We start from the raw sequence: 26,079 nt of genomic DNA on the forward strand, positions 1-26,079 counted from the left end.
ACACCACTCCACCATGGAAGTTCAATATTGAACAACCACACATGGCATCAGAAAGTGTGACTCATGAACGTCCTCCAGTCACACCGGTTTTCAAAGTGGGAGGCATGGAGCAGGTTGCCAGCAACTGCGAGAGCACCGAAATCAATGGTTTGTACACACGTATGCACATAAACAGCCTCAGTTTAAACAATTTTCCAGCATACATCCTTTGCAAGAAAATGCAATTACACAAATGCTCACTAAAAAAAAATAAATTTAAAAAATCAAGGTCTAGTTAGCTCAAAACAAACAAACTAAAAAACCCTCCAGCTTGCTGAATCAGTGCAAGCGTCAAATGGTATCAGAAGTGAGAGAGCTCTGATTCACATTTACAGAGAAAAAAGCTGCACTGCTTCAGCCCTTCCAGCATCCTACCATCTGTTTCAACCTTCTTCCAGAGCCACTCACCCTGCAAATAAGTTGACAGAAGAAAACATGACTCTGCCGGAGTCAATTCAGTTCAGTCGGCATCTCTCCTTAAACCCACGTTTTAAGGGAAGTTTAATTTACCTGCCTGAGCTGAAGCAGCTCAGGTGCAGACATGTTCCCTCCTGCCACCTGCCCAGCAAGGCCCAAGAGGAAAAGGGGCACCCAGAGGCAACTCACAGTAGCAACACAGCTGAGGTCATCAGCCACCTCTCTGGAACTCGTGATCTTGTGCATCCACATGAGATTTGCCATTCAATGACAATACATTTATTTCACAAATCCTGCTCTGTTACATGTGTCACTCAGGCCCCATTTTGCCTTCCTGTAACCTAGAGAAACAGGACCCTAAATGACCATGAGCATAAAAGGCTCTTATTTCTTTTGAAAATGTATACCTAGCTAAGTGCAGCAAGCATGAAGTATGTTAGTTCTGCCTCTATGGCACAAATAAAGAACTTTACACACATGTAAATACAACGGTTCAACTGGCTACACACAGCAACAGATATGCCTTTCAGTTACAGATGGTATCCTTGCTCTGTGGAGAGGTAATTTGTTTTCTAAGCTTTAAATGCAGCTACCTTGATAAATGAGTGCTAAGTAGTTTGGAAAAATACACATCTCTGTGTACTGGTGCAAGGCAAAGGAAAAAACCAAAATGCAACACAAAGCCAAATTTACAAGAAAAAAGAAGAAACAGCTAAATAACTCAAGGTTAGGGTTAGAAAAAAGTTTCAAGGTAATGTAATATACCCAAATTTCCAAGACAAATTCAGTAATTTGTGGTGTCTCATCTTGAACAATTTGAAATAGGCATAGTTTTTTAGAACAGCTCAGCACAGCATCCCTCTTAGGACCCATAAGTGCTTGCAATCATTCACATTACATTTAATAAACAAGTTACAGAAATAAAACTGCTTGTTATTTGCAATGTCTTCCTTTGGAAAGGGAGGGAAGCAGGACTTATAAATATTTTACCTGCTTGAAAACTCAGGGCTTGTTGTTTTTCTTTTAAGCAAATTCTGGCTTATCTCTTTGAAAATTAAAAAGAACAGTGAAATGATAAAAGGAAGAAGTGGTGATGCACTTTGAGTATATGAGAGATAAAAGTCAACAGAGAGAAGGGAATAAAACCAGCTGAAAGCAGGAGCTGGAAAAAGTAGGCAGGAAAAAAGCACAAAAGCATAAATATAAAGAAAGAAAGATTACAAAGGCATGACTCAATGGCAAAAGCTATACAGGTCAAAATGTGTGACATACATTTGCTTTTGGAGACACAGGATTTGCTGACTCTGAGAAATGTATTTCTTCCCTGAAGAGTATTGCAAAGCACATGAGATACAGCTCTGGATGTATGGATGTCAAGAGTAAAATAGAAGGGAGGGAAATCACACTGAAGGAACAAACAAATCCAAAGTATAAAGGACACGTCAGCATGTTTATGTTAGCATGATGCTTTCCAAGGAATTAGCTGTCAAAGTAATCTTTCCTACTTCTCCCCTTCCCAGCCTATAACCGGGGAATTACCTGAACCATGAGTACCCATTTTCAGGTTTCCAAAACCAAAGGGAACAAAATAATTTGTTTTCACTGTAGCAAATAAAGAACAAACATTTCCAAGAACATACAGGTCACTTTCCTCTTCAATGGCAGTCTGACCTTATGTTTTAAGGCACACAGGGCACATGTTCATTTACAAATCATTTGCTCCACAGGTACATGAAGGATTGAAAGACATTTCTGTCATATTCAATAAATGGCTGGTTAATGAGGAACACCATAATCAAATCAGCCAATAATGGCAGTGACACTTAACACTCAGGACGTTATCACTGATCAATACACACTACTAGGAACAGACAAAAGTAGAAACTGCTTGAAAGTAACACTCTTCAGTAAGAGACTCCCCTCTTTCTAACATCCTCTGCAGTCTAACTATCACAGACATACTGAACACCATTCTCACAGTCTTTAGATTGGAGTTTTAATTAGCCTTCAGAGGATGAGTAATAATTTTTCAATGCAAGGGCTTTATAAAGACCAAAATCTACCTTATCTTATAAAAATGAAATACCATTGTCACCTTCTACTTTGATTTTCCTTAGAAGTGCAAGTGATACAAGAGTGACTCAAGACCAGTACACAGAGAATTTATATAGTTCTATTATATAAAGCCCAAGATTCCTCCCTGCTTCAAGACTGCCAGCAAGAGTAAGCACCAAGTATATATGAAAATCCTTGACTAAAAATCTTGTCAATCACAGACGATTACACTGCAAATATTCTCAAATACTCGATGGAAGTTGCAGAATTCAACTCTGGTAGAGCATGTAGCTCACAGTAGTGATGAAATCAGAAGGTGATGAACAGCTAGCAGCTCATCCTGTTTTAGAAGTTCTGAATCATGCAGCTGCAAAGAAAATTTATCTTTGAAAGATCAAAGTGTCAAAACATATAAATAAATTGCAAACGGTGGCTTAATAAATCAGTTTTACAATCCTGATTATAAAACATTATACTTTCAATGTTCTGGTATCTGCAAAGTCCAGCAGGCTTCAGAGGCTGTGCTGAAGGTGATGAGACTGCACACAGACAGAACTGTCAGCCCAGATAGAAAAGCTTTCCAAAAGCTCAATCATGGCAAAGAGCAGAGAGCAGCACCCAGTCCTAATGCAATACTATCACACCTTTAATACCCATTTAAAACCAGGAAGGTAAACACACTTGCAGTGTGGATACCATCATTGTCTGTGTTATTTCAACTACTCAAATGATACTTGAGCTGCTTCATAATGTCCGCAGGAGAATTTACATTTAATAAATCCCCCTAAAGTAACCTGGAGCCCACTAATGACAATTCATCTACTGAGCTCACATATACATTTAGCCACTGGTTACCTCCTGAGCATTTTTACCTTCTTTACTGCTACCACAATTGTTGAAATGATCTGCATTTAACAGGTACAATTTATAGCTTGTTAATATCCTTATCTTCTGGCTTGAAGACACCAAGTAACGAATGACCTTTGGTTTTCAACTGTACTGCTTAGCAAAACAATTTCTGGAGGCAGCATTGAAGCTTAGTTATAAATAATAGTTCTTATTGCAGAAAAAAAGTAATTTGAAGATAGTTTACTGCCACAAGTTAAACCACAATAATTTAAAGCAGGTAAAGGAGCGCTACTAACCCTTTACGATAACTCAATTATTCTTATGGGAAGTATTTTAGCAGTGTGAACTTCTTTGTACTCAGTTCCTAAATATCAGTAAGTAAATAAAAGTTACACAATACTGCTCACATCAAGTGTCTAATTCTTTACTGCCATGTGTAGTTAATTTAACTACTACAACATAAGAGCAAAAATCAGTATATTTGATTTGCTGTCACTGTGTGTTCACTTTATACAGATGAAAAGGACTCCAGAGCTACAGAGAAAAAGGCCCTAGAAGGACGCCAGAAGCTTACCTAAAAAAAAATACAGTCAAAACCTCCAAAGCAAATGTAGCTTCAACTAAGACTAAACTCCCATACAAGTTATCACAAAGAGAAAGTAATGCTGTTACCTAGTGGTGGAAAGCTAGGTACATGCAAAATTCTTCAGCTCTTTTTTTTTCTCCTCACTTCAAATTCTTGTTTACAAGCTTTTAAGATGATGTCAAGAGAAAAAAAAATAATCATGCTCAATTAATAAACTTATGAAAAATACTGCTTTTCTTGCATTCAGTTCTGTGACAAAGGGTCAGTACTTTTGCATGTGCCAGTTTTGATTCTCAGAGCAACTGACAGATGAGAAGCCTCAATTTTCTGGTCATCCCAAACCTGCTGTTTTGTTTTACACTCCTCTTTCAACGCCAGCAAGTGCTGGAAACCTGTGGTATAAAAGCAACTGCAATTTTAATGCTCATTAGTTTTCCACAGAGTATGATAACCCAAACTGTATTGTGCACCCCTCAGCATCTTATCAGATGGTATTTTCAATTATATAAATCAATATTGGTGGCATTCTCCTAAATAAAAACGTTAGTGTTGCTTTCAGCCAGAAAATAAATACCTAGAGGAGGACAAGGGATATATGAAGACTTTAAAGTCACTTACTCAAATGCAAAGAAGAGTCCACTGGTGACCAAGATGAGAACAAGAGTCAGGTAGAAGACTCCAGTCTGTCGAGCCATCATGATCCTCCCATTGCAGAAGAATTTGTTTCTTCCAGGAAAAACCTCCCATTTTCTCTTGGGAACTGATTTCTTTTTCTTATGGGGAGACTCCATGGGAGACGAAGAGCTGTGTGTGCTGATCTGACTGTATTCACAGTCTTTCATGGGCCCACTACCACCTCCAGGAGTCATCAAGAAAGAGTAAAATGTGGGGAGAACCCCACCAAAAATATATACAAATATATATGTGCAAATATTCTTCTGACCAAGAGAGCCTTCTCCACCAGCCCCGGTTAATAAAAAAAAGCAAATAAAACGATGAAAAGTCTGCTACCAGATTAGCAATAGGTGTATCGTGCAAACACCACTTAACTCTTCAGAAACCAAAGCTGTCATATCAGAAACGCCTGAGAGGGATCCTTCCTTCCTCTACCAGTTACAAAACAGCCACGTAGGACAATCCTTTTAAAAACAAATTATCACAAAACAGGACAAAAAGGAAAAAAAAGTAACGATAAATCAGTTAGAGTCTCAAAAAAAAAAAAAATCAGTCTTTTTACATCAAGTTTATTTTCAAATGGGAAGGGTTTTTCCTTCCCACGCACACCCTGAGAGTTTTCTCCGAGGGTCAGAAGGTTGGTCAAGGCAAGGTTTAGCAATCGAGTCTATCATTCATAGAGATTTGTTATAATCCTCCTATGCGCAGCAGATTCCACTGCTAAAAATGACCATTCCTAAGACGTTCCCTCGAGAGACACGCGAAACAAATCATTAAGGGGGAGGGGACGGAAAAAAAAAAAAAAAAGAAAAAAGAAAAAAAGAAAAAAGAAAAAAAGGCAAGTAAGGAACCAGGCTGCAACTCCAGCTTCCGAAGAACACTTGAAGCTCTCCTCTTGCCGAAGCCGCAGTCCAGCGGGAAGCGGCCGCCGCTCCGCGCAGACCGAGGGGCGCAGCGCTGCCCGGTCACCGCTCCACAGCAGCGGATTCTCCCGAGCCCGCGGCAGCCCGGGGCACGGCCGCTCGCCGACAGACACCAGCGCTTCGGGAGCGGGTCCTCCTCATCCTCCCTGCCCGCGCCTCCCCTACACAACAGGTCCCCGCCGCCGCCTCATTCCGCCCAGCGCCTCGGCCCCGCGGCAGGGAGGGTGGGAGGCAGGGGACACGGAGGCTTCTCCGCCGCTAGATCTCTGCCAGCACTTCTCCCTCCCCGCACCATCCTCGCCGCCCGGCTCAGCGCCGCCGCTCGCACCCCGCCCCGCCGCAGGCTCTCGCCCACGGCCCGCGGCGGTGCCGGGCCCCCCCCCGCATCCCGCCCCCTCCCCCGGCGCACGGGAGCGGCTCCCCGCCGGCGTCCCCGGCTTCGCTGCGCTCCGGCCCCGCAGCAAGGTGAGAAAAAACGCCCGGCTTCCCCCTTCGCGAACCGGAAAGCGGCGACTTTCTCTTCACCCTTCTTTACGAGCCTCTATCCAGGTTTCCCCCCGGCAGCCAGACCCCGAAGCAGCAGCTGCCACCACCTCTTCATTTTCAGGGGGAGGCGGTAACCACCGCAGCGCCGGCCGCCCGCCCGCGGGAGGAGCCGGCGGGGGACGGGACCACACAGGCGCGCACCCTCCGCCGCTCCCGGCCGGTCGGTCACTCAGCCGCTTGTCGGCGACAGGGCAGCAGGTCCCTCGCACCAGCCGGCCCGGCCCGGCCCTCTCCCCGGCAACTGGAGCGCGGTGACTGCACTAACTCTTCTCCATCGCCACCCCGCGCAGGCAGCCGCCCGCCGGCCGGGCTGGAAGCGCAGGGCAGCGAGCCGGGCAGCGGGTGTCCGCGCTGGAGCCCCGCTCCCACTGCCGCCGCCTCCCGCTCAGCCGAGCCGTCCCCGACCCACGCTCCGCTGAGCCGCGAGCGGTGTGTGCCGCCAGCCTCGGGCGGCAGCCGCGTCCTGCCCCGCTCCCACTGCCGGGCCGAGGGCGGGCGAGTCCCGCCAGCGAACGGTGGACACGGAGAAGCCCCGCCCGTGCGGCCCGACCTAGCGGGATCGGCCCCCGCCCCGTGCGGACTCGGACACGGCGCCCAAGACACGCCTCTCCGCCCGCCGGGAGTTGTAGTTTCGCTCAGTTGTAGTTTTGCCGCCGGAGGCGGGACGGCGTCGGGCGGGACTACAAGCCCCAGCATGCCTTCCGAGCCGTCCTGGCGGGGCGGGGCCGGGCCGGGCTGAGCTGCCCCCGCGGCTCTCGGCGGGTGGAGACTCTCCCCGGCCTACCCCGCATCCGTCGCCCCATGCACTGCCCCGCTTTTCCCCGGGCAGCCGTACGTGCCCTCCCCCGCCGCGGAGGACCGCGTCCGAGTTTGTCATTCAGTCAGGCCGGAAGGCCGGCGCTGGAACCCCCAATTGGTCCCATTGGCAGCCGCGCCGCCCCGCCGCGTTCCGGGTCAGTCGGTGTAACTCAGAGGTGGTTCCTCTCCTCTCCTCTCCTGTGCCCCCCGCCCGAAGCGCTCGCCTGCCCCGGAGCTGGGCCAGCGCGGCTGGCTCTGCTTCTCCTGTGTGCCAGTGCTTCCCTGCTCCAGCGGCGGCATCCACATGCTCCATTCCGCTGCTGGAATCACAGAGCCGGCTAGGTTGGAAAAGACCTTTGAGATCATCCTGTCCAATGTATGAAGTAACACCATCTTGTCAACTGGACTATGGCACTAAGTGCCACATCCAGTCTTACCTTAAAAACACTTCTAGGGATGGTGACTCCACGACTTCCATGGGCAGTCCATTCCAACGTTCAGTCACCCTTCCTGTGAAGAGCTTCTTCCAAATGTCCAGCCTAACTTTCCCTGGGGCAGCTTAAGGCTGTGTCCTCGTGTCCTATTGCTGGTTGCCTGAGAGAAGAGACCAAGCTCCATCTGGCTAGAACCTCTTTTCCAGGCTAAACAACTCTTATTTCCCTCAGCCACTTCTCCTAGGACTTGTGTTTCAGACCAGCCTTGTTGCCCTTCTCCATACATGCTCCTGATCTCAGCATCCTTCCTAAACTGAGGGGCCCAGAACTGGACACAGCACTCAAGGTGCTTCCTCACCAGTGCCAAGTACAGGGGAAGAATGACCTCTCTGCTCCTGCTGGCCATACTATTCCTGATGTAGGCCAGGATGGACACTGGGGCACACTGCTGGAAGTACAAGGTTTGTCCGCCAATGCTGACATGTTCATACAGACCCTCACTGTGTCCTGACTGCACATCCCAGGAAGTACTGCACGTCCTGGAAAGGTATCAGCCACAAAGGGAAAGCTTTCCTATAAATGCTATCCTGCAGCAAGACCTTCTCACTTGGCCACTGGTGCAGGGGTGCCTGCAGAAAGCCCAGGGAGGCTCCCCACAATAAGGCAGAACCACTCTCAGAGCTGCTTGCTGTTGTTTCTGCCTTGTACGTTCTCCATGTGCATCCAAAGAGGAGTTATGGAGCTGGTGACAGGTCTGGAGCACCTTATGATGAGCAATTGAAGGAACAGGGGTTGTTTAGCCTGGAGAAAAGAGGGCTTGGGAAGAGTTCACTGCTCTCTGTAACTACCTGAAAGGAGCTTGTAGCCAGATGGGGTTTGCCTCTTCTTCTAAGTAACAAGCAACAGGACAAAAGGAAATGCCTCAAGTTGTGCCAGGGAAGGTTTAGAGTGGATATTAGGAGAAATTCCGCACTAGGAGTATAGTCAAGCAGTGGAACAGGCTGCCCAGGGAAGTGATGGAATAACCACTGACTGTAGATATGGTGCTTTGGGACATGGTGGATTTAGCAGTGCCAGGTTTACAGCTGAACTCAATGATCTTATAGGTCTTTTCCAAACTAAATTATTCTATAGTTTTATGTTAGCACTGGCATAAACTAGTGCTAACAAAGATTCATTTTGATTCATCTTTTACCGTTTTGCAGAGCTGTGTAAGCTATAGAGAATGAACTAGTTTGGGACATGCAGTAGGAATCAATACAGTTCAGAAAAGCCACAAGCAAACTGAGCAAACTTTTGTAAAAAGTTGGGGAAAAAAAGTTGGTTACAATCACCTGCATCTTTCATGGCTGAATGTTGTCCTAGGAGAGACAGCAAAAACACATTAAGATGCAGCTGAGTTCTCAGGCAATGTGTTTTCTGGTTTCATAATTTCATTTTGAATTTTGAAATGGAATATTTATTCCTTTAATACAATAAGCTAATTCTTTATCCATAAACATTGCCTGATAACAAAGGGACCATGGAACAGACTGACCAGCACTGGGTAACTTCCCCTTCCTTGGAGTAAATTAATTACTTTGGTAACCAAATTACACACAGAGTAGCCTGGTAGACACTCTCCTGGTGATTCTACAATCCGTTTTATTGATACGCAGAAATAATTTTGGCAATGTTAATGACACATGGGAAAAATATGGGGGGGTTGTCTCCCTCTGCAAGGTGTAAAGAAGTAGGCCTTTGGCAGCAGGATGTAAAAATAGTTTCTGATATCATCTCTCATGAAAATGCATTGGCATCCTTTCTCCACACATATAATAGATGCTGCTACATTATTCCTTCCCATCTCCTCCTCCTCCTCTTGTAGTGCCTGTTGTCAGCAGTTTGCCTGCAATCTCATAACTTAGATATCACAGCATTTTTTATTCTTTGAAATGGTCTTTTTAAACAGCTAATAACTTTTCTTTCTTTCTTAATGAATACAGCACCTATGTATTCAGAAGGCTGCTGACAGATTTTATTTTTTTGGTTCACTGACAAGCATTTTTAGTCTTCATCAAGTTTGTATTAGCATATTGCTGGAGCTCTGTCTTCAGTGCTTTGACAATATTAATGACTGTATCCTGTCAAATGGCACTGTTCTCTCCTGGGATTATGGAATATTTTAGACATTCACAAATAGAGTTAATGGTTTATGCAAAAATGTCATTGTTGGCTTATCGTCACAGGTAGCACTCAAGCTAATTTCAGAAACACTCTTCAAAAGCGAAACACTTGTAAACAATACCAGCACCTCATTCAAGCTGCTGTCTCATGCCACTGTCTTTCCTTGGGTTTTAAGGCATTGTGAGAAGTGAACCTCAGGCATATTAACTGAGAGAAATGCGTAAAGGACTTTGAGGAGTCCTAGGAAGAATAATTCTGCAAATCAAACTCAGAAAACAAACACACTTTTATTTTCAATAGTGAATCTATTTTGATTCTACCAGGATCATCCAGTCCTACACATTGTACTTTTCATGATAGCCTATTTTAGTCCCTAATCAGTACTAGTATTGCATTGGAATTTAAAGTGTTATCCTTAAAATAAAATATGTGTTATCTTTAAAATAAAAGATATGTTATCATATCTTTTATATCAATACTTCTTTGAAGTTTTTTTCAAAACAATTTGAAAACTCCCCTATAAAAAGCACTAAATATCAATATTTCACCTGATTCAACAATATCCCTCAAAGTATTTATTGTTAATTCACATTAATGAAAATTGGTTTGAGGCACTAAATAGTTGAAATCTTACAGCAGGTAGGACAAATATCCTCCTTTCAAAAAACTTTGTAGGTTCATGTGTTGCAGTATGTACTCTTCCAATTTCTTAGCAGTGACTCAGGTTGATCTCATGCAAAAGATGAATATGATGCAGCAATGTTACCTAGCTTAAAAGAAACTAAGACAGACTATCTTTCTGTTAGGCAAATGCTAATGAAAAAGCTGTTGCTGCTGAAAATTCCTGTCTCTTACCCCGTCTACAGTGTGGAGGTGTCACAAGGGCAAGTCTTGAAACAAGAGGGAAGCTAATTTGCTCTGATGACATGTCACCTTACATTTATAGAATACCTGTTAGCATGCTTGATGGCGGAATCTGCTTGAATGTGTTGGAAGCAGTATCAGGAAAAGTATTTAACTGATTGAATAAACACAAAGTAGCAAACTTCAGCATTTTGGATGTAAGGTCTCTGTACACCATATATCCAGCACTGCCAAATTGCTTTTTGCTTCCAATCAGAAAAGGGGGCTTATATAAACAAATATGTAAAACACTTGAAGCATCAAATATTGAACTGAAAGTCCTGCTATTCTTACAGATGGAAAGTAAGTTAGGCACTGCTGTGGACACACTTTCCAGGCACATTTTAGACACACTTCACAATCAATTTTGAAAAATAAATGAAAGAAATTCAAACAAAGTAGCAATAACAGCACTGCCATGCAAGACACTGACAGTGTCTTGCACATTCCATACTTGCTGAATGCTACAGTACATCATACATGCCAGTTTACAATGTTGAGAGCAAATAATCCTAAGAGTTTTCTACAATATACCTGGTTTTCTAACCAAACATTTCTCTCCTTTATCTTTGCTGTTTTTCAGAAGTTACCTCTCCCTGCCATCATTTTAGAGTCTTACCAACTATTTATTTTGTGAAAATACTTATTTTCTTTGAAAAAGGTTTTGTGCAAACTAGAAATATTACATTTCATAGGCAGTGGCAGGAACAGAGAGTGAGAATGCACATCAGAATCTCTCTAAAGAATAAGAAAACAAGGGGTTTTTAGGTCCAAAAAGCTGTTAAGTATCTCTTAAGTCTTGCTTTTGAAAGACCAAGATGGCTGTCATTTATTGTACAGCCTTCTAACAGAGTGCAACATATATTACTTCTCTGCAGTGTCTGAGTTTAGAAGGCAAGATGAGGTAACAGAGCTTTTTCATTGCAAGTTCTGGAGACCAGAATCAATTTTGTATTTACATTTATCCACTGCATGTTGAAACCATATCTCTTGATTGGGGTGGCTTTTTCCCCCCCCCCTGTTTCAAAGCATTAGAAACACAGCTGTTTGTAAGTTAAAAATCTGAAATTGCCTAATCATATAAAGTCGAATATTTTGGTAGTTTTTCATCTTCTGACTTTGGCTTTCTACCATACAATTTCATTGCTTTGGATAGAAATCAGAATCGATGGATATTTTAATTTATTCCAGCAGAATAAAATGAGAATTCTCCTTAAAATGCAATTAAAATCCAGAAGTTTTTGGAATTGGCCATGCTTCCCTGATCAATGACTGCTTCCAAAGATGATGGCAGACAGCCTCAAAATCTTACAATTTCAACTGAAAAAATAAAGATGAGCATTGCATGAAGTTGTCAGTGTAGTATTTTAAGCCTATTGAACATTTTGTCTTGCTCTAAAATGACTGAAGGGGAAAAAAATGTTTTTTCATTCTGTGAGACTGACACAGAACATGAGCCAAGCAAAACAAATGGCCAAGAAAGTACAGTTACATGAGGAAAACCCCCATGTTTTCCAGTGTTACCAGTCACATCACAAGTTCCCTCACTGGAGCCAGGAAATAATTTTTCCTTAATCTCCCATTATGTGTTAGTAGAGTGCACTGCACAAAGAGTGGAGTGAATTTCAGTTTGTTTGATGCTTTGCTCCCCTGTGAAGAGCCTTGCAGGTGCAGAACAGCATCATTTATTAAGTTGGTACTGTACAGAAATTTCTGGTATCCTAATCCCACTTCATCAAGCCAGTTATTTTTTTTTCCAGTGGGCTTCCTCTTTAAAATTTTTTTTTTTTATATTTTTTAGGAATATATATGGGAAATGAACGTAGCACTTCAGAGAAATAAACAAATGATGGGTCACAGCTATCTGTACTCTTTACCACACACCTGCTTTTCAGTTTCTGGCTGTTTTCAACTCCCTACCATTGAGCCAGGTCTTGTTCTTTGTGTTCTGCATGATTAATGTAAAGACAAGTGTCAGTGGGGGCAGTGGATGAAGCAAGCTGGATTTCCTCTAACCTCTGTGGCTGCTGGGAGCCTGCCCACAGGCTGACCAGGGGCCAGCTGGCTGCCACCACATCAACCAAAGTGAAGTGACAAAAGATGGGTGAGTGCTGAGCAGAGCTCACAGCTCACAGCCTCTGTCGCTCCACATTGCCTTGTGCCTGAACCTGCAGTGAAGGGTGGCTGTTGGCCTGTCCTCTTCTCAGATCCTCCCACCCTCTCCCTTGCAGTCTCACCACAGCTTATCAGATGTTTTGCAGAGCTGTCTTGGTAAAGAATATCAGCAGAATTCAAAAAAAACCCAAATTATTCACTTTTTTCCTTTTTCAGGAAGTTAATTTTCTGCTGCTTTAACATGCTGAAATGACTTGGCAAAGGACATGACAAAGCATGACAAAGGACTGCAACAAGGGAGGGGCAGGAACAGAATGCCCAAGGAAAGGGAAGTGAAAGAATAAAGAGCTTTCCTCTTGAAAAAATATCTATTATATAAACTTGAAATATATATAAATTAAAGGGGCAGAGAGTAGGACTGTAGACAGCAGCTGGATTGGTCTAGGCTGCCACTGAACTTCAGGCTCAGCCAGATGTACTCATGGAGGCATTCCATATGATGCAAGAGCTGGCAAAACATGAGGACACAATTCACAGCTTAAAGACAGAAAAGGAAGGGAGAGCAGGACCTTGTATCCCTCAGTGCTGGGCTGTTGGAGCAGCCAGCTCATCATGACGTGCCCGGGGTGGTAGTATGTCAGACCCAAGAACTTTAAAAAGTGTTGGCATCAATTTGTCTTTTTTTCATTGATTTTCTAGAAACTTAAAAAAAAATATAGTTAAACTTGAAACCTCTCTTTTCCATTCAGCTGAGCAACTTACTCTCTGTGAAGAGAAGTCCAACTGACTCTTAAAACAATTGCCTAAGTCTGTTCCTATAGGAAACAAAACAAAGAACACACCTACAAAGGGTCACACAATTTAAAGGATGGTGTCAACGACAATTATTTTAATTAACTAATTAATGTAGTAAAAATGTTTTGATACTGTTCTTTAACTAGTATCTCCTGTTTAAAAAAATATCCCTTTTACAGGTTTTCTTCTTCCCCTCCTGTTTCCTGCTTGAGGCTATAGAAGGAACTGTATTTCTGGTTGACAAAACAACAATTGTAAATATGCTCTGGTTTTTCTCATATACAACCTTTTTTGCCCCTCTCTGTGTATATTTCCTTGTGCCTCTTCCTTCTCTTCTCTGCTGCCTCAGTAAACACCCACTCACAGTACTGTGGGAAAGCAGGAACTTAAAATGCTTTGCTGTGGAGTGCAAGAAAGTGACTCCATCCAGCTTATGTGGGAGCATGACACTCATTTTGAGAAAAGCCTTCTTCATAATATACTTGTGGGCCGTTTCACTGTTTTGGACTACACATTTTGAGCATTTACAGAAGCATTTACATCCATTGCTGTCAGTGGAACACATCCATGATGTCTTATATGGAGTAACACAAAATACAGAGAAGGTTTTCTGGAGGAAATCAGACAATTAGAGAATTCTGTGAATCTCAGAAAGGGGCTACCTGCATCATTAAACACTTAACTAGGCCATCTCAAAATGGAGCTAACTGCTTGTGAAATCTCTCCATTGTCACATTCAGCATCATTAATGGGGAAGATTTAGTATTATGTAGTTGCTTTTCTCTTGAGCCTTTCTTTTCTTTCCCTTCTCTGCCTTCCACTTGGTTTTGTGTCTATTTGAGACCTGCCCCCCGTCATGTAAATACTTTATCTCAGCAAACAGCAATGTTGATCTTAGGTTTCATACCAACCCCTCTTTCCCACCTTCCTAACATAAAACACTGAGTAAAAACAATAAGGGAGAACAGGTAATTTTACACCTCTCAGAGCTATTGTTTTCAGAAGAATAAGCCAGGACTGCTGCTCAGGGGTGCAGCACTGCAATGATTGAATTAATTTCAAATTTGGAAAGCCTGAGTTCCTTCCCTTCCCCCTCACCAAATAGGATAAAAAAAATTAGTTCATTTACTTGGTAATTTACACTCTGTGGAATCTGAATATTCAATGAGCTCTGTATACAAAAGACTAGATATGACTCATGAATCATATGGCTGACAACACTGCAGTAAGAAAGGAAGTCTGACAACAGAAATGTGATACTGATCATACACAAATGTGGTCAGAGGCATAAAACAAAAACATTTTTCTTCTATTTTTGTTCATGTATTTACTATAGTGATCATTCTGATATTTCTGTGAACACTTAAATGGATGGACTTTGCTCACAAGTGTGTGCCCAACTAGGTATGTGTTTATGGAAGCAGAGTTTTAGCAATTATTTCTGCTACTAGTACATCTTCTGATGGAAATCTGACTTTCACTTAATAAATGCATAGTCCATATTGAAATCAACATAATGGCTCACTTTTAAGTGTTCTCAGAAGTTTGTCTTCTTCAAATACGTCTATGTGGGTGTCATTAGACCTATTTCTATTTTTTCCTGTAAGATTTATTAATCTTAATTATTTTAACCAATAATTATTCTTTAAAAAATTCAAGAACTTATTATAAGAAAAGCTGGGGGACTATTTGGATGGTCAAGAGAATGTTTTGGCCAAGGTTCTGAGAATGATTGTAAATACTTTAGAACATATGCTTTTTACACCATAATAGGAGAACAAGCTTATAAATCTGATCTTTGTAGAGTTAGTTTAATCTAACTCTAGTGCTAATCTATTAGCATTCATCTAAATTAATTCTGATGAGCAAATGGCAGTCTGGAGTATAATCACATTTTAAACCAATAAAATTGTAACCAGCACATATGGGAAAACTATTCAGAATTTTAAAGAAAATTATTCATGCAATAAATAATTTTCAAAGATTAGTCTTGGAGGCATTCTGAATTGATCTGTTTTATTTGATTAAGAGAAGTGTAGGTACAGAATACCAGAGGGAATACAACAGGAAAAAATTTAACATTGATACACAAATATAAATATTTGTATGCAAAAATGTATTAAGTGGGGGTTCATATAGAAGGATGAAGTCTTCTTCCATGAGGACTGAGAGTCCTTCATGTAAACAGCATCAGCCCTTGATGCCTCAGAGATGGTGAATACTTGCTAAAGTTGATGACTGAATCTTCAGGTGGCTACTCAGAGCTGAGGACTAGGGACAGAGGACATCAGCAGGGGAAAAGCCTGGCATTCACTTCCTGTGGGATAAACTGCAGGTGGACTTTTAGGGACACCATACTCAGAAGGAACATCTTGTGAGGGGAAATAATCTTTAAAAACTTGCTTTTTGTTGGTTTTTTTTTTGTTTTTTTTTTGTTTGTTTTTTTTCCCCACTTCTGAAGATAACTGCAATTAGGAAGATTTCTTCCACAGAGAAACTCTAACAAAAAGCAAATTACTGAAGGGGCAGCTCATGGGGATTTATGAGAACCCAATTTAACTTCGTGGTTTTTTTGTGATTCTCTTCATCCGAGCCATCTGGCACAGAGTAGCTTTGGCACTCAGGTCAAAGCTAGGGCTTTCCTAGTGGACTGGCTCCACTAGGAGAGCCCTAGCTGGGCTGCCTTTCTTCACACTCACAGAGCTTATTTTAGTGCAAAACCCATCCCACGCTGGTTTTATCTGCGTGCCACAGCCCTGCCTGTCATGCATTATGCACAAGGCTCAGCAATTGTCCGCTGCAGTCCCTAACCACAGCACATTGCTCACCGTGAGCCTAGAGCACGCCCATCACCTTGTGCAGCCTACACCACAAACACACCCCACCCCCTGTTATTGTGCTTTGCTTGCTGGCTGCCACTCTGCCTGCTCCTTGTGCAGCAGCTCAAGAAATCCTGACAGCATCTCAGGCCTCTCCTCAGCCTGCCTGAGCCAGACAAGCCAACTCTAGATACCACATCTCAATACCTTGCAAGAAATTCTAGAATTATATGAAATACTCTTTTTTTTTTTCAATAACTTCATAACTTAGGAGGTTTTGCATCTTGAAGACTAACATCGCCTGTGGCACCATGCTGTGGTCTGTATTTGGAACAAGCAGCAGATAATCAGAAGCTCTGTGCATGCCAGATGCCTGTCTCAGAGTTAGCACCTGCCATTCAGCAGGAACTGGCATTCTGGGCAGCCATGCATATTCAGGAGGCATCTAGTACAGATGAGCTTCAGCAAATCCAAGGGTCTGCTTTCAGTCAAAGTCAGATCTTCAAAGCCATTCTCTACAGCTTATATCCCTACATAATTAATCTTCAGCAACAGTGAAAATATTGATAGCTCTTGCCCAGTCTGGACTCCCCCACTGCCAGGAACAAAAGACAGGATTCACATTCCCACAGGATGTGTCTATGCAATTCTTACAACTACACTGAAGAGAAAAAATATCAGTCATTGTCAGCTCTGTACTCTTCCAGAGTGGGTAGCTGGCACTCTCTCCCCCACTGCAGAACCTCAGCTTCTGCAAAGCTGGAGAACTTGTGTTTATTTCTGGCATTGCTGTCTTTTTATCTTGGAGGAAGTGTCCATTCCCAGCCAACCTGCACACATGCTGGGTTGTGAGGGACTGTGCACTCAGCTTGTTGACCATGTGGACTGCCAGGATTCATGGAATGTCAATTTTCCAGATTCTGTGGGAATCCCTATGAGTGGATACATTCCACATCATCTCTGTGTGCAGGGTTTGGTGTGGTGAATCCTTCAATGTGGAATAGCCACATAGATGTCTTTCAGTCTATCTATGTCAGCCTCTAGGCAATTCTGAGCCCTGGGATGGTAGGCAAACAGCCTCACAAGCACCACCTGGGTCTGTAGGACAAGAAAGGCATTACTTTAATGAATGTTCATTCCAACCAGTGCTTACAGGGCATAATTGTTCTCTTCATACATATCCAAAAAAATACACTCATTTATTTCTTTCCTCTGCACCTCCTCAAGAAGACAAATACAAGTTTCCTCTCTATACAAAAAGACAAAAAAAAAAAAAAAAAATCAATCCTCCCACTTCCTTTTCCCATCTCCTTCCAAACTCATGAAAACCACCAGTTTATCTCTCCTCTCCACCAGCCCACTGGAAGGATACAGCTCCCCATCTTCTTACACTTGGTAAGATTAGCTCCTCCCCTGCCTCTGAGGAGTTGGAATGCTCTTTTTGAAGGTCAGGGATCAGGCCTGCATCTTGAAAGGCCCACACAAAAACAAAACCCAAACTCTTTGGGCAGATCAACTGTATCTCACTGCTTTGTTCCTGCTCCATATCCCCCCTAGACAGAGGCAACCCATATTCCCCACTATCCCCCTCCAGGAGGCAGCCATGGAGCTGAGATGAAGGAGGAAAACACCTGCCTTCGAACACCTCACTCAAAATGGATGGCAAGCAGAAAACTTTAAATAAAACCATGTTGTACAATACATGTAGATCTAAGTACTTCTCACAAGTAGTAGAGTTCATCATAATTAACCCCCTTGACTTCAATAAACCCAGGTGCTTATGTGCTTATGTCTTAAGTCTCCATCTAGTGTTGCTATGCAGAGGCCACTTCAGAAAAGAAAGACTAGATTTGGGCACCATGGATAAGGGATGCTCAGGCTGGAAGCTGCTTGGGCTAGTTCTGTTGCTTGGTGGGCTGACAGAACCCACGTGGCTCCTCCTTGGATGGGGTTTTACAGGGTGAGAGTCACTGTTAAAAGGGGAAGGTGCCAAAAGAGGTTTTGAAGAAATGCTCTATGGTATATGACTAGCAGCCAAAGCCACCAGCAGTGCAGAAGCATGTCCTCAATAATTCAAATTTCTTACACCAGGAATGAGAGGACATCACTGCTGCATGGCTTGAAGACAGAAATACAGCTGGGGGGAAATAACTCTCTCATGATAGCTGAGGATTCAAACCAAGCTTTTATTACAATGGCATATAATTTCCTGTTTTGAAGGAAATTTTCACGTTTCCTTCAAAAGAGGAAGGAATTCACTGTAGTGACAAAAGATGTCTAGATCTTGAAAAATGCAATTAGAATATAAAATTCAAAAAAGAAATAGTATGATTTCTGAAAATCATGAAAATAAGAAAACTCTTTGAAAATACTCTATTTGAGAGAGCATACTCTTTTTTCAGTAATAATTAGAATGGGAATACTAATTTTAAATGGTAAGGATTTTAAATTTTGAATATTAGCACACTCTTTTGAGCTTTAATTAAAAAGTTGGTACAATTTATAATTTTGTAAGTAAAAAGCAAAGTTCCTTCCATCCTTAGGAATGCTATTACTCTGTATTATTCTTTATATAATAAACTATTTGAGATTAATTGTATCAGTGAAACACATTACATTGTTGTTTTAACATTTGGGAAAGCAAAATAAATTGTATTGACCAACAAAGATCTCCTTAAAATCAGAGACAGCTTAGCTCACTGGAAGAACAGTGAGAAATTGTGCTGGTAGCTGCCAATGTTTTGGAAGGCCTGCTGGATCCAGTGGTAGTGATGTACTGCTTGGAACAAACACAAATTAGATCACAACATACATCATAGGGGTCCACCATCTGCATGGCCAAATGCCATTTTATGCCCTCTAAAAGCATTTGCTGTCAGATCATTTTGTCGTGTCTTTGTCCATGCACATGTCACAACCCTGGTGTTAATAAAGTACAGAAGTATACTTTTATTTTCTGTCAAAAATGAAACTAGGAAGACTCTCTTCAGTTGCTGCTTTTTTGTCTGCCACATATCAGACAGGAATACCCTTTTTTGTCAGTTCAAGGGATCACAATTCTTCACCCACCTGAAGAGGAAGTGAGAAAAGAAAAGAGAGAGCAAGGGAGCTTTCCTCCACACCTGTAAGTTTCTGTGGCTTCTTCTGAGCTGAAAACATTTTAAATGTCAGATGTTAATCAGAAACTCTAGGCTGCTTAGTGGCATTTGTGCCTCCTGGTTCTACCAAGTTGATCTTCCAGGTTCAGTTGATCTTTCATGTCCCCCAGAGCCTCATGTACCATGTAACAGGGCAAACCATCTGGTTTGCCCACTGGGACATTAGGTTTAATAAAATCTGTGTGATACACATCCATGCAACATACATGCACAGGTACAAACTCCATAACCCCGCACACAGACAGAGCAGTGACCCCATCGGACCTTCCAGCCTGTCAGCTTTTCATGGGGCTGATAAAGCACCCTTGTGAGCTACCTCCTGACCCAAGGGTTTATGATAAGATCAGAGCCATAGTTTAAACCAGGTATCAGTCCTGACATAAGCAAGAATACTCATACTTTCGGTTCAGTGGATGTGACAGTGTTCTCAAATGCAGTATTCCCATTTCTTTCTCTAGTCCTCTCATTTCTTGAGAACCAAAAGTGCCATCCAATGAACACAGAAGGAGATGAGAAGTCAGCTGTTAGCTTGAAGTTCTATTTTGGCTCTAAAATCAAAGGTCTCTTTAAAGCCTAATAGAATTATAGACTCAAGTCTACCATTAATAGCATGTATGGCGCCAGTGTAACAAGAAATGGAAATACATTGCCCAAGAAGGATTTATGAAGTCCAGTAATTCATGTCAGAGTTTCCACAACATCATGATTCTCAAAAAGTCTCATGTCCAACTAACTAACAGTGCTCAGTTAGACATTGATCCTTTAATGAATGAGTGCACTTTACTGATTTTATTTTGGCAAAGTTTCAAGTATGGAAGCAAGAGAGAAAGAGAGAGAAAGAAAAAGTGCAGTAAAATATTCAGTGATATTTCTAATCTGCTTTGTAAGTGGTGGTTTTAGGATATTAATTTCATCTTTCCATCCTCCAGGATTAATTACTATGAGCATGCAAATTTCTGAAAAAATGCACAATTTTTAATATTGAGTTCAGCAGATTATATAAAAAATGGAGATGAAGAATCAAATATCAGATTTAAGTATCATTTCAATAACAGGCTTTATTTCAGGTCCATAATACACATAATCTATAAAAATAGTGCATAAAAATATTAGTTAGCCTATTTTTGACCATTTGTGTCTCTGTAGTGCTATTCCAAGTGAGCTTACTGATTTTTTTTTAAAACAGTGTACATTTAGTTTTAATGGTTCGGCTCTTCTTCAGTCATCAATAGGGAGCCTTGTTACCATGGTGACAGACAGATGGATTAATGTGATGTTTAGGGAGATACGGTAGTGCCAAATTTTGATATATATGGTAAGCTGTAATGTACTGCATACACATGGGGGCATGCATGCAGAAAAATTCAGGAACAATCTTCCATATGCACAGAGTGTCTTGACACAATATTCCCACTATCTTCTGCCAGAAAGTGGCCATCTATGTCCCATGTTATGCTCTTGAAAAATACTGACCCTGTTGGAGTCACAGACTCCAGTTGCTCCGGAAACTCAGACTGAATGTGTGATGAGGCCTGTTGGAAGGGGCCGCGTCCAACACCTGACGTTGGCTGCATGCACGAGGCCATGAAGCTCCGGTCATTGGGGAGGGACTGCCCCTAATCCACTCCTTGAAATGCAGCCTGACATCTTCAGCTGACACCTTTCCATTTGCCTGCTTACTTTATTCACTGCAGGTCTCGTTAATGAGAAAGAAATGTGAGCTTTGGGTTTTTACAGAGCACAAACAGGTTGCGTGTGGAGGAATCCTTCTTAAAACTTTCACACTTCCTTTACTTTTAAACCTTTAATGACCTGCACCTTCCTCACCCATCTCACTCCCTTCCCAGAGCTGCTAATGAGCTTTCCTGTTTTCAAAGTATTAGATTAGCGGTTCATGTCTCGCAAACACCCTCAGACGGAGATGAAATTAATACAGGAAGAAAATGTGTGACAGTCATGCTATGAATTCCTGTCATTCAGACTGTGAATCCCCCATGCTCACAGAACTAGGAAATTATGCTAGTTGCATAGTTTTATTTTATTACATTTTACTTTATTTGCTGTCCAACCCTTGAATCATTCTGTCATTGCCAAACATCTTCAGTGCAGAAACCTATCATAAGATGCTACTGAAAAGTCAAGTAATTTTAAAAGAGAATTTGACCTGCCAAGTGAAATTCTGGCACAAACTTGGTGCTCTTAAAAATAGTTTAGATGTGAAATCAGAAGTGCTTTATCCAGAGCACAATATTAATTTATGTAACAAGACTAATTTAATTAGAAATGTTTTCCATCCATCTACACAAAGTGATAATTATAATTCATCAGGAACCTAGCCTAATACCAGCTCTCCTTCCAGGCCTTTTTACATTGTAATATTAAACTATAGCAATTAAGCTCTGTGAATGACTGTGAAAAGGGCCTTTGGATATAATTGCACTGAAGCCAATTAGGAAAAATATACATCTCATATTCCTGACAATTAATTCTACAGTTGGCTTTCTCAGCAGGTGACATACTACTGGCATACACAAGACAAATTTATAGTGGCCACCTCCCCACAATAAATGAAATGCCAGTCCAATTTCTTCCTCTGCAGCACACAGCACTGGTGTCACTGCCTACATGAGCATGGCCAGTGGCACAGGGTGGGCACAGCAGCGTTCCCACAGGTACATGCAGCACCTTCTGAGGGACCCTCTGCCAGCAGCACCCCCTCCCACCCTGCAGCCACCATGGTGTGGCTTCCATGAGAGCCAAGCTTGAAGTTTCCCTTGCCCATGAACATGATTGTGGAGGAGTCAAACCAGACACCCAGGTCTTGGTGCAACCTCCTTCCCAAAGCAGGCTCAAGCTGTATGCTCAGAGCAACTCACTCACAGCTTTATCCACATGAAATCTTCCTTGAAAAGAAATTGTACAATCTCTCCAGGCAGCCTGATTTCAGCCTGACTCTTTGTGGGAACCTGTTTGAGTTACCAAAAAAGTCATCTCCTTGAGCCACAGCAGGACAACTCTGTCTATGGGACTGTCTCTGAGAGAGGCCTCCTTTGTCTTGCCAACCATAATTTTGGAAGTTTCCAGTTCTGGCCCCGTAGGCCAGGAGCAGATTTTCTCTATAGAAATCCTGCTCCCAGGCTGCCACCCAGCAGAACCTGGTCAGATGGTCTGGTGGCTCAGGATTCCTGCTATTACCTCAGGTTGCAGCATTCCAGTAAGAGTGGCTGAGACACAAGTACCAGGCCATGCTGTAGTGACACCATGGAAATAATAATTAATTTTGCTGTTTTTTTTTTTTTTTAATTTAATCAGAAATACTTTTTTCTCCTGGACAACAGTAGAGGTTTTTCTAAAATGGTACAGCAAAGTAACTATTAAAAGTTCTATAATGAAATATAACATACTAAGATCACTAAAGATGTGGCATCCAGTGAAATTAAAAAAAACAACTTGTAAATATATTTTCTAGGTCACTAAAGACAATGGAAATACCACAGGAATTGGGAAGGGATCTGTGATTTTCCTCTCTAGTAAATGTGAGCAAAGCCAAACAGATATGGGCATATTTCACTTGCCAAGAGAGAATATTACAAACTTAATATAAATAAATAAGTATTATAAAAAGGATAAGAACAGAAAACAAATAGATATAGACATATGAAAGAAGACCCTACTTAAGAGTTCTCATATCTGCAGCCTCACCAGAATTCTGTCCAAGGCATGTGACAGCCTTTATATGTTATCAACAGCTCTGAAATCTGTAGTGTGCCTCTGACCATATGCCATAATGTCATCATCCCCAAATGCTAATTTGGGATTTATAAGTGGAACTCTGGCCAGATTGCCAGCAGGACTTTAGCCATTACTGAAACTGGCCAAGCTATGGCCATAACAAACAGTGCTGCTGTGGTGTCTCTGCAGCATGCCTGCACCCCCAGTCTTGTCCAAAGTTATGCCTCACATGTGCTCCTGAATACCCAAATGTAGAAGTGAAATTAAGGAAGAGTGCTGCATATTCTGCAGAAGCAAGCTGCAGCTGAGAAAAGCATCTCTGGGGCTGGGGTAGGTGGCTGGAAATCTGGAGATCCAGCCTCTCAGCTCCTGCCTTTGCTGGAGAACCACAGCAAAACCTCGTGCAAAATGATTAATCTCCTTAATCACCTCCAAAACAAAAAGTACCCCTCCATAAATAGGTGAAGCCAGCTCAACCAATATTTTTTATATGTCCTTTGATTCTCCAGTGCAAGGCTCTTCTTACAATTGTGAGTACATTTGACAAATGAGCACTGCCTTTTGTCAGTATTTCTGTAATTAAAGTCTACACATCTCTATTTAGTGACCAGATTTTTGCTGCAGTGAGACAAGAGATCTGAGGACAGACTCTCAACATGGGAATTTCAGCCACCAGATCCTTAGGAGATGCACAACAGTAACCAGCTAATTATAAAAACAGAGGTTTCTGCAGAAACCAAATCATAGCTGCAGAACACTTTAATTTCTTGTCCAATCGACTAGAAAATTGTTTGGAAATATGTAACTGGTTTCTTCATGCCCCTGCCTGTACACAGTGCTGATGCTGCATGGTGCTTTCAGGAATATCAAAGCTGCCATAAATAGAGGAAATGACCCCAGTGAGTCAGGCAGAGAATAAAGCTCAGCTCTCCTGAGAGCCAAAGGGCAGCTCAACTGCTGCATTTTTCTCTCTTTCCAAAACCAGTGTCCAGCTCTTTCCCAAGTTCTTTTACATAAACCAGTTCAGTTACTGAACACATCAGTTTAACCAGTATGCAAATCAATCTCCTCTATGTTTTGAATTGGATTTTCAAACTCCAAACAGGATTCTGTGTCTCAGGTGCCAACATTTTTTGCAGTGGCACTCAAAATTTTTGCCTATATAAATCAGACAGCTAACTCAGTGAACATAACAAATGACTGCCTTTATTAAGTCCCAGTCAGCTTATCAGCTAGCTTTTTTGCCTCTGAATACCTAAATTGCAAGCTTGGTGCTCAAGTGGATCTCACTGTTAGTGGAGGTGGCCAGGTACCACTGTGCAGCCCTGCACTGGAGAGGAAGGAGAGCAGCAGACACACAGGCCAGGACTGAAATATCTCACAGCATTACATTAACAAGTTTGTACACTGGGCTTCTATTTCTTGATAGAGCTGTTTATTGGCAGCAATGCCACGTGTTTGCAAGGGTTATAAAAATCTCTTAGGGAATATATTTATGCTAAATTGTTTCTTTGGTTTTATTTTAAAATTTGTTTTCTTCCTTGTGGTCTTGCTTACCCTCCACACTCCTCCCTCGCCAATACTGTACAAAAATATGAACTCCCATAGGAGAGGCACCACGTTACCAATTTTTTGTTAAAACCCAGGGGTTATTATGAAATTCCTAACCATAACGTCAGAATCACAAGTGGAGACTTACACATCCTTTGAAGTGGAACACATTGGCTCCCTCTCACTGTCTGCTTTTGGTTTACAAAGATTTTTTGCAATAAAAAGAAAAAAAAAAAGCATTATATTCAATTATACAACAAGAAGAGATTAATACTGTAACCTAAATGAACACAATTCTGCTGAGTATCTCTTGGATTTTTTAAAGCAAGTAAAATTTACAACACTAAGAATTTTAAGTTATTCAGAGTGGATTTTATGGTCTTTATGCTCTACTTTCAGTCTCTCTGAATGATTAATAGAGACAGATCTGATCTGACTGTCTTAAATATAGACTCTTGGCATTGTTCAAACAAGGATTAAATAACACTATTATACTTTTCTCTTTCTTCCTGGTTCTGGAAAAATTGGAAAAAAAGATTGATGTGATTTCAAAGAACTATTGACTGTCTTGATTGATGTGAACTCAAAAAATTATTCTGAGAAGAAAATACAGGATTGTTATCATCAAAGACACAAAATAATACAAAAGACACAATAACCTAATTGTCTCACACTTCAAGGATTCCTCTATCAGGTGCAGTGATGATCTTGACACCAATTACAATCAAAATGACATGCATGCTCCTGTTTTAGTTTTATGAATTCTAATAAATTTAAATACATTATATAAAAAGTAATTTCTTCTTTTCACATTGTCACACTGCAGTTTTTCTAAGACATCCCTCTCTAAGCTTTTCCAGGATATTTTGTAATTATTTGTGGCAAAGTCCAATTCTATTCCAAAGCACACACAGGATTTTGGGGTATTTTTTTTTCATGGGAAAAAGAAGCAGGAATAATTTGCTTGCTGTCCAGATTAGAAAAAAAAATAAGTTAGCGATGGGCTCTCTGTGTAAAATATTGCTTAATTTACACAGCACACTATTAGGAAACAGCTTTGGGTTGGTATTTAGAAGTATCATGAACAGGAAGTTTCCCAAAATACTCATTTTTTGCCTAGCAACCCAGTGCCTATAATTAGACCCTTAGATACATGCTATAAATTATGTTAAAAGATACAAAGAAGGAAGATACAAAGCTGGGGAAGAAACGCTTGGTTTGGATTTATTTACATTCATTGTTTGCTGTTGAAGTACTGATTGTTATAACTAAAAATTCACTTTACCTGTTCATACTGAATCTTAAGTTAGCACACTGTTTGAGAAAGTGATAAAATTAGGTAGCGCATCAATTTATATTCGTCAGCAGCTGAGAATTAGAGTGGTGCAGAGATGAAAAAACTCCGATTGTATGTTCTCATAGTGTAAAAAACTATTTACATAATTTGAAAGAATGACAATTCGGAATGAAAATATCTACTTTAAAGGAACACCGTTCGTCAAGATACAGCTTACTAAA

General features: G+C 41.6%; 2 protein-coding genes across 5 annotated transcripts in view; one reads left to right on the forward strand and one right to left on the reverse strand.

Annotated features, from left to right (window-relative positions):
• Positions 1 to 5,869, reverse strand: part of ZDHHC14 (zinc finger DHHC-type palmitoyltransferase 14) — a 93,700-nt gene extending 87,831 nt beyond the window's left edge. For all 4 annotated transcript variants that reach the window (XM_058019834.1, XM_058019831.1, XM_058019832.1 and 1 more), the window contains exon 1: positions 4,565 to 5,869. In XM_058019834.1, the coding sequence (XP_057875817.1) occupies positions 4,565 to 4,815 (251 nt within the window). In that variant the 5' untranslated portion in view covers positions 4,816 to 5,869. The remainder of the gene's footprint in view (positions 1 to 4,564) is intronic.
• Positions 5,870 to 5,940: 71 nt separating this feature from the next.
• Positions 5,941 to 26,079, forward strand: part of TMEM242 (transmembrane protein 242) — a 40,495-nt gene continuing 20,356 nt past the window's right edge. Inside the window, exon 1 of the mRNA XM_058020607.1 lies at positions 5,941 to 6,009. The gene's annotated coding sequence lies outside the window, so the exon portion shown is untranslated. The remainder of the gene's footprint in view (positions 6,010 to 26,079) is intronic.

Source organism: Melospiza georgiana, chromosome 3 (assembly GCF_028018845.1).
Source record: "Melospiza georgiana isolate bMelGeo1 chromosome 3, bMelGeo1.pri, whole genome shotgun sequence".
In the NCBI taxonomy this organism is placed as follows: Eukaryota; Metazoa; Chordata; class Aves; order Passeriformes; family Passerellidae; genus Melospiza; species Melospiza georgiana.